Consider the following 15,056-nt stretch of genomic DNA (forward strand, 5'->3'; position numbering starts at 1 on the left):
GTCTCAGAATTTAGTGCTGGACATTAGTTGGTATACGGTAGGCTGCCGCCAAGGGAGAGCACTACAAATATTAGTCCTGTTCTAGTGAGGTCTCTGGAACTCTTCTGTGTCTGGGACCTGTGGCAACATGTCCACATTGTAGGAGAGTGGAGGTAAGGCAGCCTACCACTGAATATCGCAGGGTGGCGACTCTGCAGTCTAATAGCTAAGCACAGACTCTGTGGATCCAGGTATGGTGGCATTTACACTACCGTACAAAAGTTTTGGGTTACCCAGACAATTGCTAGAAATAGGCCTCTATACACCTATGTGGATATTCATTTAATAGCTAGTAGGTATAGAATGTATCACTGATTAATTTTATGTTAACCTCATTGAGAAAAAAATGTGCTTTTCTTTCAAAAATAAGGACATTTTGAAGTGACCCCAAACTTGGAACGATAGTTTATATCCATTTTTTATGTGTTATACTCTGAAAGAGTTTGTGCAGTTAAAACGCAATCCTTTCAGTACGGCATTGCAGGAATTGGTTTACAGCTAAAGATAGAGCACAAATTAGACCAACAAGTGCTTTCTCAGTGGATTTTAGGGACTTCCCTTCCGGAAGTGGAGTACATTGAGAGAAAGCACTGGTGGATCGGAACCACCCAGTGCAGGGATTGTTCACCTTCAGGAAGACTTATTAGGTGCCTCGAGACTAGGACAAGTAGTCTAAAAGTGCATGCACACTACAATTATGTGGACCAATTTCGGCCATTCTGAATGAAATTGGTTAATATCTTTCAGTGTGAATGAAGATTCACCTACCCGCCAGTTGTTCATCAAGGTTGTTGTCAACTGTGCATGCAGCTCAATTTGTATATCTTTCAAAAATAGCATTATAGACTGTAGCTAGATCTTTCATCTTTTGTCCAGGACACTGGGTTCAAGGAAAATTAGTCATCAATGTCTTTCAATAAAATTGGTCAAAAAAATTGTGCAGTGTGTATGCACCTTAATGAATAGTGTTGTTGTTGTTTTATTTCCCCGAGCTGTCTTTGTGTTAAATTCTGATGATTTTGTCTTTATATTTAAGTGTTCATAGTGTAAAGTGGGAATGTTTTACATTTTACTGTATCTGGTTGTATGCTACACTAAATGTTGTTGCCCTGGTTGTGCATGGGTAATGACAATGTAGTTGAATGTAATCGATCTTCTTTTGGTAATTTGGGAAGGATTGTTCTTATGTAATACGGGTTATTGATTTGTCTTTGTTTGGTGTTTTTGTTTTTTTGGAGGGGGGATCCCTCCTTTTTATACCACTTTTCCTGTAGAATGTTTCACATTATCCCCTGTGTGATTTTTTTTTTTTCCAACACAATCTGTTGGGCAGGTTTATTAAGGTTTTTGTTATTTTATTATTTATACAGTAATGTTTAATTGCTAGTTCCTGCACACAATCCTATGAGCATTGCAAGCTTCCACTGTACATATGTACAGTGTGTCCTCCTTTTATGTCTGTTATTACACACATGAGAGCAAAGGGAGAGGAGCCTTCTGAGGAAAGGTTCTTCCTGTGGAAAATGTGGCACCAATTATCTAGGTCACGCAGGTCCTTGACCGGCTGTCAAGCAGAACCACAGACCCATCTGTGATTCTGGAATAATCAGTCCATGGCACAGGTCATAGCGGACCTTAAACTGAGTGATTGCCATTCAGGAATGAGCGACTCTTCCCTACCTGTTGTTAAATTTTAAACTCCTATTCATTGTCCACAGTTATCAGCTGTATTGTTGAAAGTTGCCTTCCTAGGGTGTTTACGTAAATAAATTACTTGATTCTGGAGCCCTCTAACGCTTCTGAAAGGTACTCAGGTTCAGAGAGAGGTTCTGCTTATCCTTCTCATGAAGGAGAAAGTGTGGACCTGATTGGGGAAACCAGACAGGTTGAGAAGAGGACTTGCATGCCAGCATTGGTCCAGAAAAGGACTTGCATGCCAGCATTGGTGTAGATACCAGCCTCTAAATATTCAGGCCATTTCTGCTTTCCTATTCAACTGGGAAAAGTCTCCCTTTTTTTTTTTTTTCCTGGCTTTAATAATTTTTTTTTCCAATATGATAGAATAACCTTGGCTTTAAACCTGATTTCAGGTTCTCCACCGTTTTACATTGTTCCTAAGGCACAAGCAGTGACCTTACTAAAAAATGGGAGATTTTTTTTTGCCTGTGTCAACAAGGCTCTGGAATCTTGGCATCTCGGCAGAACGAGCCCGACATCACTAGCTGTCGGGCTCGTTATGCCGAGAACAGCCGGGAAGTGACGAGCTGCCGGCTGCAGCTCACCTCTTCCCGGCCGCAACTCGCGGCCTCGCCCCCTTTTCGCTCCCCGGCAGGCGGGACATTGATTCCTGCCTGCGTGTTCTCGGTCGAGCTGACCGATAACGGGACTGGGTCACGGCGGTCGAGCGAGCTCGACTGCCGTGACCCTGACATTGAATACCCTTAAACCGCTAAATCCCATTCTCCCTGGCACATTTTAAAATGAGTACAATGGAGAGAGGTTAATTCCTGGCACCCCAAGGACTCCTATCTCAACATTCCTATTTGGGGAAGGTCATCCTATATTGCTACTCTTCGTTGCCGACAAAATGCTCTTTGTTTTGAATGCTGACGTTTGGACTGTGGGCAACACTAGAGTTTTCACAAATGTCGATAAATAGTAGCTTTATTTGTACCACCTTTTACAAGTTAAAATTAATTTAGCCTCTGCCTTACAAAGTAGTTATGTGTTTTTTGTTTTTTTACTTTTTATTGAGACATTACAATTGTTTACATGGTACATAATTTTGTCATGGTCGATACAGTAAACATTAACGTTCCATACAACAAATAAGTACAATGGAGTATTTCTTTGCGTCCAACCGTCAAATTATATCTTGATTTGGTCCTTAGCGAGACAGTGTTCTGTAGTGTTTAGAGTAGTCCATCCAGGGTAACTGGGATCTTGTGCGGCTAATCTTGTTAGATACCCTGTAGTCTTATGTAGACTGTTATGTATCATTTTTCTAGTATGAGTGGGAAGGGTAGTTATTTATGATTCTGAAGACAGAATTTTTCCACGAATTTGCCCTTATCTACAATGGCTTCCAACCAGTCCATTTTAAACAAATGGTGAAGTTTGGTTAAAAATAGGGGGAATTGTGGGGGAGTATGGTCTGTCTATCCATCCATGGAGAATAGTTTTTCTTCCTGCAGCACTCAAGGCCAGCAAAAGTTTTTTTTTTCTGCTCTCCTTTGTCATCCTGAAGTCCTGGGCAAAGATACCTAGTATTGCCCATTCAGGAGTAAACGGGATGTATGTCACCAGTTTGTCTTAAGCATAGCGTTTTACAAGGAGCCAGAAGTAACGAGTTATTGGGCATGCCCAAAGACAATGGAAGTTATCTGCGTTTTCTAATTTGCATTTGGGGCAAGTATGCGTGGTGGATGTTCCCATATGGACACGTCTGAGGGGAGACGAGTAGGAGTTGTGGTAGGTGTTGCGAAATAACTCTGTGTACATGCTGGCCCTTAGAGTGTGGCGGGAGTATAGGAGGCCATTTTGTAATTGTGATATTGTTAGTGAGGGGAAGTGATCTAGCCAAGTTGACATTCCACCTTTAATTTTGGTGTAATCTGAAATCTATCTTAGGAAGGTATACTGTATTGAAATGGCCCCGGTCATGGGGACCGGATAGGTTAGCATGGTATCTAGGGTGTTGTCCCAATCTAAATCTGACAAATGTGAAATAACATGGGAAACATAAAAGCTGGCTTGTATGAAAGCCAGAGGATATGGGCTGACCATTGAAAATTGAGCTGACAATTCAGAAAAACGTAGTAGACTCTTCTAATCTCTCTTAACAACGGAAGCGATAGTGTGTATTCCCGCTGATTCCCACGCAGAGAAGGGGTGAGCAGCTATGCCATCCAAAAATGCTGGGTTTTTCAGAAGAGGTAGAAAGAGAGAATGAAATTTGTTCAGCCCAGCGGAGTGGCGCAGGATATGCCAGATCCGTCTGGTAGACCATAGAAGGGGGTTAAGTTTTAGAGTTTTGGGTATTTCCTGGTCATGTTGGTGGAGGAAGCCTATCAAGCTGGTGTTGCCTAAGAAGCTTTGTTCCAGTGGTGTATTGGTGTAGGTGGTGCTGAGATGTAGCTGGTCACGTAAGTGTCTGAAGAGAGTGGCATGGTTGTAAGTGACAATGTCTGGGAAATTAATGCCCCCGTTAAAGACAGGTTGTTTGAGTTTCCGCATGGCAATACGGGAGCATCCCCCTTTCCAAATAAATTTAATGAAGAGTTGGTTTATAGATTAAGCATCATTTTGTAGTTAGTAAAATCAGGAGTGTTGGCCCTACTTATGGGCACTACTACAGGCTTTCGGGCTGGGTCTAAACTTCATCAAATGGATCCAATTGTTATATACTAAACCCTCTGCCCGAATCCTCTGTAAATGGATGGACCTCTCCTTCATTTAGTCTCGCCAGTGGGACGATGCGGGGGTGCCCGCTCTCCCCTATTCTGTTGCCCTGGCGATAGAGCTGCTAGCCTGTTTACTAAGGCAACATCCAGTGCCTATAGGATTCGAGCTGGGGGAACGCAGGGACACTGTTTCATTGTATGCCGACGACCTTTTGATATACATGTCTAAATATACAGTGTCCCTACTGGTGGTCCTGGAGCTGATTTGAGAATTTTGGACATTTCTCCGGCTTCAGAATCAATCGGACAAAATAAATCATTTTCCCAGCAGGTCCCCATCGAAGTATTTACCATTCCCTTCCCTGCCGTTACATTGGCATTAACCTTTAAATATCTCTGCATCACTGTGTCCTGGGACCCGAAAGAATTCGTACAGCTGAACTTTCAACCTTTGCTCGACTGGCTGGGGAAAAAAATAAAATCATGTAAAAAAAAAACTCCCATTAATAGTAGCGGGCAGAATAAACCTGGTCAAGATGGCGGTTCTTCCTAAATTTTTGTACGTGGTCCAACAATCACCGATCTATTTACCCAAAACACTATTCAGAAAACGGAATAGTATACCATCTTCTTTCATCTGGAACGGTGCCCGCCCAAAAATCCAGCTAAACAACTTAATGAGGGAGAGGGAAGAGGGGCGCCTGGCCCTACCAGATATAAGAAGGTACTACTATAGTGTGTACACTATTTTACAAAGCAGCTGCTGCTTGGCATATTGAAGCATAAAATTAAAAACTGTATTGTAAATAAATGTCCTCCTTTTATTGGGTTTTATAAAAAAAATTTTTTACACTGAATACAAAAAATATAAATTTTAGTGGACATCCTATTTAATGTTTTTGCTGCTCTTTTTGCCACAGTGCTCTTGTAAAGGTCGTTGTGGAAATAAAATGTGCCGCTGTAGGAAAAGCCAGCAGAACTGCTCAGAGGATTGTGTGTGTGACCCTTCTAAATGCCGCAACAGAGACAGCTTCTCGGTGAGACATACAACATTGCTGACATTTACAATAATATCCAGAATTGTCTAACAAAGTATTTGTTTCAGTCGAGGTAGATTTAAAATTGAAGAAGTGCAATCATTTCACATGCGTTTAAAATATACAGTAGTGTTGCAGCAAGGCACAACTACATTAGGGATTTGATTGTCTTACATTGTCTTACTACTCCCCATTTTAGTGTTTTTTTTTTTTTTTTTCATTTTTGTGTTATGCCTATGGAGTAAGGTACAGGTTTTTTATTGTGTATGAGATTTTTTTTTTTTCATTGCATATAACTGGGGTAGCCAACCCTAGTCCTCGAGAGCTACCAACAGTGCATGTTTTGCAGGTCTCCTCACAGAATCACAAGTGAGCTAATTAGCTCCATCTGTGTATCTTTTAAAATGTGTCAGTGATTAACCCCTTACCGCCGCAGCCTGTTTTTGCCTTCCTGACAGAGCCCTTTTTTTCAAATCTGACATGTATCCCTTTATGTGGGGATAACTTTTTATTGCTTTTACTTATCCCAGTGATTTTGAGATTGTTTTCTCGTGACATATTGTACTTTAAGTTAGTGGTAAATTTTGGTCGATACAGTCTTTTTTTTTTTTTTTGTGAAAAATACCAAAATGTCGTAAAAAAATTTAACATTTTGCAATTTGCAAAATGTAAAATTTTCTGCTTGTGAGACAAATAATCATACCACTCAAAATAGTTAATAACTAACATAGACCATATGTATACTTTAAGTTTTAATCATTATTTCAACCTCCTTTTATTTTTTTTGGACACTGGGGGGCAGCAGAGTCAAAATTATATACATAACTCATAAAACGCTGCAATTGGCTGTTTACATTTGAACAGCCAATCGCAACGATCGCCGATGGGGGGGGCATCGCTGCCCCCCCTGGGCAATGAGGGAAGATGTCTGCTGTCAGGGACAGCAGACATCGTCCCTCTGTCACCGCGTCTATAGACGCGGTGACAGTTTAATGGCATGACGTACATTTATGCCATGTGTCGGGAAGTACATACCGACCATGACGTAAATGTACGTCAAATGTCGGGAAGGGGTTAATGATTGCAGCTGTGCAGCAGCTAGGTTGTCTGGAAAATGTGCACTGTTGGTAGCTCTCGAGGGCTAGGGTTGGCTACCCCTGGCATATAACATGTAAAAGTGTTCAACTGAACACCTGCAATTAAAATGCAGGTGCTGACCTTGATAGCGGTTTCTTTTTTTTTGGTCTTCTGTCAATGGGCCCCTGGTAGCTTATGTTAATTCTGTTAAGTTCTGCTAAGTCAGCTATAGTAAAGATCTAATGCGAAAATGGGACCTGCGAGTACTCTCGAACTGATCTTAAATCCTTGGCATCAATTTTTTTTTTTCTTCCAGAATGTTATCCAAGTCATACCCTATACATGTCGGGGACGGGAGTTATATGCAGTCCCCTCTGAGCAGAGGGCATTTTCCTTTTTGAAAATATCACCATTTATTATTACAGTAGGAGTGCAGCTGTTGCCACCTAAGGAAAGGGAGATTAGCACAAGGCACTCTGGAGGCAATAAAGTTCCCGGTGCTTTCACCTTGATTTTTCACTTCCTCTTCACTCTGAATTCACCTTGACCTAACCTCACTCCTCCGTAGGGTTGCACAGAAAAATAAGTTGGAGTAATAACATCCTAAAGATTCACTGTAAGGGGTCAGACCCCAAAACAGCCCCATACCATTATCCCTCCTCCACCAAACATCACAGTTGGCATATTGCACTCAGGCAGGTAACATTCTCCAGTATTCACAAGACTCAGACTTGCCCTTATGACTGCCAGAGAAGCGGTATTCGCCACTGCAGAACATGTTTCCACTGTTTCAGTGTCTGATATTTTTGCACCACTCCATCTGGCACTTGGCATTGGACTTGCTGATGTGAGGTTTACATGCCGCTGCTTGGCCATGGAAACCCATTCCATTAAGCTCCCACCACACAGTTTTCATGCTTACATGAATGCCAGTAGAATTTCTGAACTTTTCAGCTATTGGAATCAGTGTTGGTGACTTGCGCACCATAGCAGTCTTTGACCTTGCTCTGTGATCTTGAGCTTTTTGACTGCTGTTCCTAAACTCTTACACCTCCTTATGTCAATTGACTGTCTAGTATCCAGCAGGGATAACCTTTCACCTAAAGGTGGCAACATATCCCATTACCAAGCTCAGTCACTGAGCTCTTCATGATGACCCATTATCTATCATAAATGTTTGTAGTAATCTATATAATCTCTAGCTGAAATATCTAGCTGAATTTGTGTATGATTTAAAATTCCTGTATTAACGTAACATAGTTAAGTTTGGCAGAATACTTTTGTGTGTGTGTGTGTGTGTGTGTATATGTGTGTAAATATATATATATATATATGTATGTATGTATGTATGTGTGTGTATATGTGGGTACAACAATCCTGAGGTCCCTAGCGTAGACCCCAAACCTATTGCCCAGCGACTAACTGGTGCGGGAAGAGTGAGTGAACAAGAAAGGACTGTCTGTTTTTGGCACACAAATAATGACTATTAAAAAATAAAACTTAATAAATTCTCGTAAAATGTTACTTTAGCGAAATGCTAACTCAGGATTTAATAAAATGAATCGCACCCTGTGTAAGGGAAATGTTGTCTTTATAATCTACTCTTGATTCTGTTATAGATAGTTAAAAATATAGTGGTATTCTGGGTTTTTGCTTTATTTTCTGATCAAACCTCATTTAATTCTTTCCTGATTAAACACTTCAGACTTTCCATAGTAATTTTTCCTGCTCCAGGACTTTATGGCTAAGGCTGGGTACACCTTAGAACGAATGGCAATTGTGTTGACGGTTTGGATCATTTTCCTTCTCGGCCCAACACAGGTTTCAGGGAACACCTTAAGCGATTTAATGAGTTCTGTAACGGTCACTTATTCTGTCCTTTTATTAAAATGCATTGCTGCATACACTATATTGTTTGACCGTGCAGCATGGTCAATGACACAATCTTGTATGTCGTCTATAGCACACAAACAAGGGTACACACTAGAGTAGGGGTGGCCAAACCTTTCCTTAAGATCAGTCTATGTATTCCAGGCCACCTCTGGATCTGTAGAATGTGTCTGTTAGGAATTAATGCAGCACATGTTTGAAAATGCGACCGTTCAAAATCACTGCACCTGTGCTTCAGCTAGAAAAATGTGACCTGTTGGTAGATCTCGAGGACCGATTCGGCCAGCCCTTCTCCAGACGATATAGACTATTTTGGTGTTCTTATAAAACTACTTGTCCCTATAATGTCCTAGTGTGTACCAGGCCTTAGCATGGTTTTGCAGGCACAATTGTCACATTAGTCATTCTACTAATGTCATTTAAGTGTTTAGTGTTTTATTATTTCAACTTGTCAGAGAATTGAGACTTAAGCATGTGATATTCTGACCATGATTTATTTTCATAGTTTTCTTTGTCCACATTCATTTAAAACACTTTCTTCCCACCACTTGCAGGATGATACAAATAGTGAGGATCCGTCCAGAGATTTAGAGAACTCTATAAAGATTGACTACCCAGGAGATGTGACGGCTGGCGGCTCATTTTTCACACCTCCCTGTGTCACTCCCACCAAAAAGGTATTGCAAACTGGCAGTAGTTCTGTAGATTCAAAGAAGAAAACCGATACATGGTTTAGTGGGTGTATTATTTTTTATTTATTTTTTTTAAATCCAAGGAATTGTATTGCAAACCTTTTTTGTTGTGTGGGTAACTATAAAAAGAATAGTAAACTACTGTGCATGGCCAAATCAGCATAGGTTGTCACCAACCAGTAACTTGTGAACAGCCAGGTAAGCCTGGCAGCCTGCTCCGCTGGCATTAACTGGTCTAGCTGTGACCTCCATGCTGTAATTGGCACTGTTGTATCTATTCAAGTGTGGGCTAATCATTCCTGATGAAAACCTGTAATTTATAAGTTGGTATTTGTAAGTGGAACCAACTTTGGTATCCTTTTAGAACAGGTTTTTCTATTAAATTAATATGATCAATATTTTTTTCCATTTATGAAATGTAGAAATATTCTATGTTGTGATTCCCCCCTAACGATCTACACATGTTAATTTCATATTAATTCCACTGAAGGAAGGTAGTTTAATGAAGGCTACTGTTGCTTTACCTCCTAAGGTGCTGCGCGAGATAAGTGATATTGGCCAGGTTCTGTCTATGAAGCTTCAACGCAAGCCAAGTATTGCCTCCGGAGCTCCAGCTGCTGTTGACTCACAAGAAAACCAGAATTCCATACTGAAGAAAAAGAAGAAAGCTCTGTGTAACAGCAATACCAGCTTCTTCTCTGGCTGCTCACCAATCGTAGAGTAAAGACCTGCCAAGTTTGCCTGTATCTTATTGTGAGAGAAGACTGTGAGAACATATTGTAGTAACAGTCTGCGTGGCAATAAACTGATCTAGTTTGTTACCTTGTTTTAATAGTCAATTTGAAGGGTAATAGAAAGATACCTAGATTCAACTTACCATTAATAAACTGTAAATATTTATATGTATGTCTGAAGGTGTCAGTGTCGGGTTCTGCACACAGAAATCTATGAAATAACTCCAATAGAAAACATGAAAAATGTTGCATTACTACAAAAGGTAGCGAACTGTGAAGTCTTAAGCTATGTTTGGTCTCTGTTCTATGATAGAATGTTGGGAGTGAAGACTATACATCAATGCAGTTATCCAGGTAGTCTTCTAGGCTAGTGGTTCTCATGCTCTTTCCTCATGACCCCAAGCAGTTCATGGTTACACCTGTGGGTACTTATGTAGTATCTGGGCGCCCGATTTAGAAATCGGGTCGGATCGGGCACATCGCATCGCATGCGACCAAATCGGATGCGATGCGATGGACCCGATTTTTCCATAGGATTCAATGTTAAAATGGTCTGAGTCCATTTTAACATAGAATTCAATGGGAAAAAGGGGTCCTTTTCATACCCCTACTATCCAAGTGGGCATGGAGTTGGATATAAACCTGTGGCGAGCCACCGAAGCGTGGCGAGGGGACGGTATTCTGTGTCCCCTCGCGGTGCTCGCTACGCTCGCCACGCTTCGGGCTCGCTACGCTCGCCACAGGTTTATATCCAACTCCATGCCCACTTGGATAGTAGGGGTATGAAAAGGACCCCTTTTTCCCATTGAATTCCATGTTAAAATGGACTCAGTCCATTTTAACATTGAATCCTATGGAAAAATCGGGTCATCGCATCGCATGGAATATGGTCGTATGCGATGCGATATCGCATCGCATCTGATTGTATGCCTTAACTTAAGGCATACAATCAAAAAATCGGGCGCCCAGATACTACATAAGTACCCACCTGTGCACTAACTAGTGTACAGGTGTACTCCATTATTCACTGATACATTTTTGAAGATCCACAGGTAAGGCCAATTATTTCACTTGATTTTGTGAGGAACGCATGTACTGTTTGGGGTTTTGAGGAGAGAGTTTGAACCTGTGTCCTAGACTGTGCTAGGTTATTTCATGTTTGGTTTTCTTAATACCTAACCCTTTGCGTAAATGTTGATTTAATTCTTTAGTGAGTCCTAGGTTATTTTTATTTAAAATATTAAAATGATTGTTTTTAATTGTAATGTCTTTTTAAGCTGTTTCTAGTTGTATTGCTAATAAACCTTTACAAATATTTAGCAGTTTTGTACCTAATTTTAATTAACCCTCCATAATTAATCTTTACAAGGACCAAACTAGTAACCTGCTGCTGTGGAATATAAAAAAAATGTTCCTTTTTTATCCTGTCTGTATATAAGACTTGGTTTATACAGTAGGAGAGGCTAAGGAGTAGCCACGAAACTGTTCAAATGTTACAAATGAAACTCTACTATCGTTAAGCCCTCCCATTCCATCCAGTGTTAATTTTTTTTTTTTTATCATTTATTGATATAACTTATTAGAGTCTCAAGAGTAGCCGCAAATGTTTGGATATGAGTATTTGTCTTTTATAGTGATTTTATTTCTGTTAAGAAAAATGTGTAGTGCGCAATCAACAGCTGCTGGCACAGGGTGGTCACACCCTAAATGGAGATTATAGAAACAAGATGATGTGTGCCAGCGCTGGCTGATTCAATAATTACACGGTTCTCTATAACAATAATTTTGATAAAAATGTTTTACCATATAGTACATTTGTACGAAACTTTACATAACAATAAGATTAAAAGTGAATAGTTTTGAAAGGTGTATCACTTGGATGGTGATAACAACATATGGATATTCCCTTAAATAGGGGAGAGATGTTTTGAGCTGACAGGTGTAATGAAAAATTACCATTCAATATTTCTGGTGAGATGTATGTCCAGGTATCTGTGACTTTGTTGTTCTGAGTTGCCCTATATTTTCAAAGTCACAGATACCTGGACAGTGCATGTTTCACAGAATTACAAGTGAAATAATTAGCTCCACCTGTGGATCTTTTAAAATGTCAGTCAGTAATAAATGCACCTGTTGGGTGACCTGGAAAATGTAAACTGTGTGGGGTCCTGAGGACGGAGTTTAAGCATCGCTGTGCTAGTAACATATTCCATAGAATTGATATGACATTTTTTGGCAATCATTTCACCTATAGGTGCCTCGGACTTCCATGCTGAGGCCATGTCAAATCTGGCCACCAAAACTATATGAGTAAATCCTTTTATTCTGGTGATTAGAAGCCTCACGAACACCCACTAGAAGAAGAAAATGTTTATTATTAAAAGGGAACCGGATAACTAGGATGGAATTGGCCAAGTATGAAGCAGTGATAAGGGAGGAGAAGTGATAAAGTGCCTGGTACTTTATCACTGGCCAATCAGCTCCTGACGGTTAAGTTACAGGCTGGGGTGAGAAAGGGACAGTTAGACTGCATTTGGGGACTCAATATAACCATTGCTGAAGGTATCCATAATAAAAGCCCTGCCCTGGAGACCTGAGGGATTAAGATTACATATTTTTATTACTACACGTGTGACTGAAATATAATCTGCTGCGGGGTAAGTGAGGAAATCTATATTAAAACCTCACAAGAAAAGTTGTCTGTATAAAACTGTGCCCCTCCCCCTATGTACTGTATATTGTGTATGTATACACTCTGGAAGATATTAAAGACACCTTCCTCCTTTACTGGCATCCCTCCCACCTGTCCCAGATTGTTTTTTAATTAGCTTGGAGTCCTGCACTCAAGACTGCACACTTTGCACTATGAGGGTAAAGCCCCCCATACACGGTCCGTTAATCGGATCCGTTGTGTGCTTAAACAGCACACATCGGATCGCATCCCTAGTGCATGCAGTGTGCATGCACTGCGATCCGATCTGATGTATAGCTAGTACAAAAAGTATGTGCAGCACATACTTTTTGTACCGTACTATGTGATGCGCGGGAGCGCGCATCGGATAGTACAGAACGGAGCCATACACAACGGACCGTGTATGGGCTCCTTAAGTCCTACCTATATATATATATATATATATATATATATATATATATATATATATATATATTATATATATATATATATATATATATATATATATATATAGAAAAAACACATGTCCACTTTAGCTATGATGTGTCAGCAGTTGGCAGGCTCTTGAGAGACAATTGTTAGTGTAGGACTTGCAGTGAAATGGGGTCCCTTGGCGATGGGCTGCAAGCTTAAATGCATTGATCAATTCATGAACTAAAACCCCATTATTTATTTGATTAATTGTATACTAAGGTGAGTTAGTTCATTATGGAGAGTGTTGAGTCCCTGTATTTGTATTTATTAGAGCATGTGGTCACAGGCCACTTCACCCCAACCTGGGAATGGCGAGTGCTGCTTGCACCCCATTCGCAGGGATGGCGAGTGTTGTGGTACTCTGTATGTGTATATATATATGTATGTATGTATATGTGTATGTGTGTATATATATATATATTTATATGTGTATGTATGTATGTATATATGTGTATGTATATATGTATGTAGGCTTGGATACACAGCAGCACTCAACTCGGTTTTCAATAAACACGCCACACAGCGGGACTCAGTGTCAAATAGCCGACGTTTCGGAATTTACTCCGTTCTCAAGACCAACACATCCAACAATACATACATGAACATATCTTACCTATATACCGTGTCCGCAGACCACCTCCCGCCTCGCCGCACCCACAGCCAGGACGCTCCGTACACCACACCACTTCCGGGTTGCGGGCGACCTCTGACTCCACGTATAGACGTCATGACGCCTGCTTCACCCTGGGTGGACTGTGGTTGCCAGGTAACCTGATGCCGCTGGATGCCGGCTAACAGGGAGATCTGCAGAAAGAGATTGTATCATGAGTGCACAACACCAATACAGTGAAAAATAAACATGAAGACTAAAAAACAACGGGTAGCAAAACATCAATGCTGGTACAAGGCAATAATGACTGAAATATCAGAGAAACATATTAAAGAAACATATTATAAGACAATTGCTCGTTCAAGCCCTTGGGCTGCATAGTGTCCAGTTTATGGATCCAATATGTCTCCAATTGGAGGAGACGCCGGCCACGGTCACCCCCTCTGAGGTCAGCAGGTACATGGTCAATTATAATATAATTGAGATCGACTAATGTATGTCTCGCGGCCACAAAGTGCCGGGCGACAGGCTGGTCATTTTCCTTGTTGTTTAAAGCTGCTTTGATGGCGGAACGGTGAGCCGCGATCCGCTCGCGAAATGTCCTGATTGTTTTGCCCACGTAGCACATGCTACACGGGCATTTTATCAGATAGACCACGTGGGTGGATGTACAAGTCACAGGGTGCTTTATCTGTATCTTGTACCCTAGATGAGGGTGATAGAATATTTTGGAACCCGTCATGCCCCGACAGGTGGTACACCCCACACATTTGTAGCACCCTCCTGGTTTTCTTTGGGTATTGGGGCCGAGCCTTTTAGAAATATCAGTGTTCACCACCCAATCTCTGATATTCCTGCCACGCTTGTAGCAGGGCATTAAGGTAGAATCTTTAAGCTTGCTCAGATCCCGATCTCGTTGGATAACTGGCCAGTTTAATTTGGAATACTTTGAGATGGTGATGTCTGCTTCATTGTAATCACGGACCCAACCAAACCTATCGGAATCGTTTCCCTTAGGAGCTGATTTCTTTAACAGTTCACTGCGGGGAATGCCATCCACCTTAGACCTGGCTGCTGCGAGGATCTTAGGCGAGTAACCCCTCACCAGGAATTTCTCACTCATGGTATCCAGATCCCTGGAGACCACTTCACTCTTGCTGGTAATTCTTTTTACCCTCACCAGCTGGGAAAAGGGTAGTCCCTTAATAAGGGAAGGGGGGTGGTGACTCTGGGCACTCAACAGGGTGTTCCTGTCCGTGGGTTTGGTATAGATCGATGTCTCAATCCTAGTGCCTTCGATCTCAAGATGGACATCTAGGTATTGGATAGCAGATTGGCTCGTATTGTGGGTAAATTTAATGGGACAGTCCCGGGCATTAATCTCACTCATCATCTGGTTGAACAACAG

The 15,056-nt window shown here is 41.1% G+C and overlaps 1 protein-coding gene across 3 annotated transcripts in view; it reads left to right on the forward strand.

Annotated features, from left to right (window-relative positions):
* The window catches only part of KIF4A (kinesin family member 4A), a 73,359-nt gene extending 62,900 nt beyond the window's left edge, over positions 1–10,459 (forward strand). The window contains exons 29-31 of one of the 3 annotated variants that reach the window (XM_083159152.1): positions 5,363–5,479; positions 9,001–9,123; positions 9,671–10,457. In XM_083159152.1, the coding sequence (XP_083015278.1) occupies positions 5,363–5,479; positions 9,001–9,123; positions 9,671–9,862 (432 nt within the window). In that variant the 3' untranslated portion in view covers positions 9,863–10,457. Of the gene's footprint in view, positions 1–5,362; positions 5,480–9,000; positions 9,124–9,670 lie in introns of all 3 variants that reach the window. The other 2 variants (XM_083159151.1, XM_083159153.1) reach the window with 2 other exon arrangements.
* The last annotated feature ends 4,597 nt before the right edge of the window (positions 10,460–15,056 follow it).

The sequence above is a fragment of the Crinia signifera genome, chromosome 9, assembly GCF_055691185.1.
Source record: "Crinia signifera chromosome 9, ASM5569118v1, whole genome shotgun sequence".
Taxonomy (NCBI): Eukaryota; Metazoa; Chordata; class Amphibia; order Anura; family Myobatrachidae; genus Crinia; species Crinia signifera.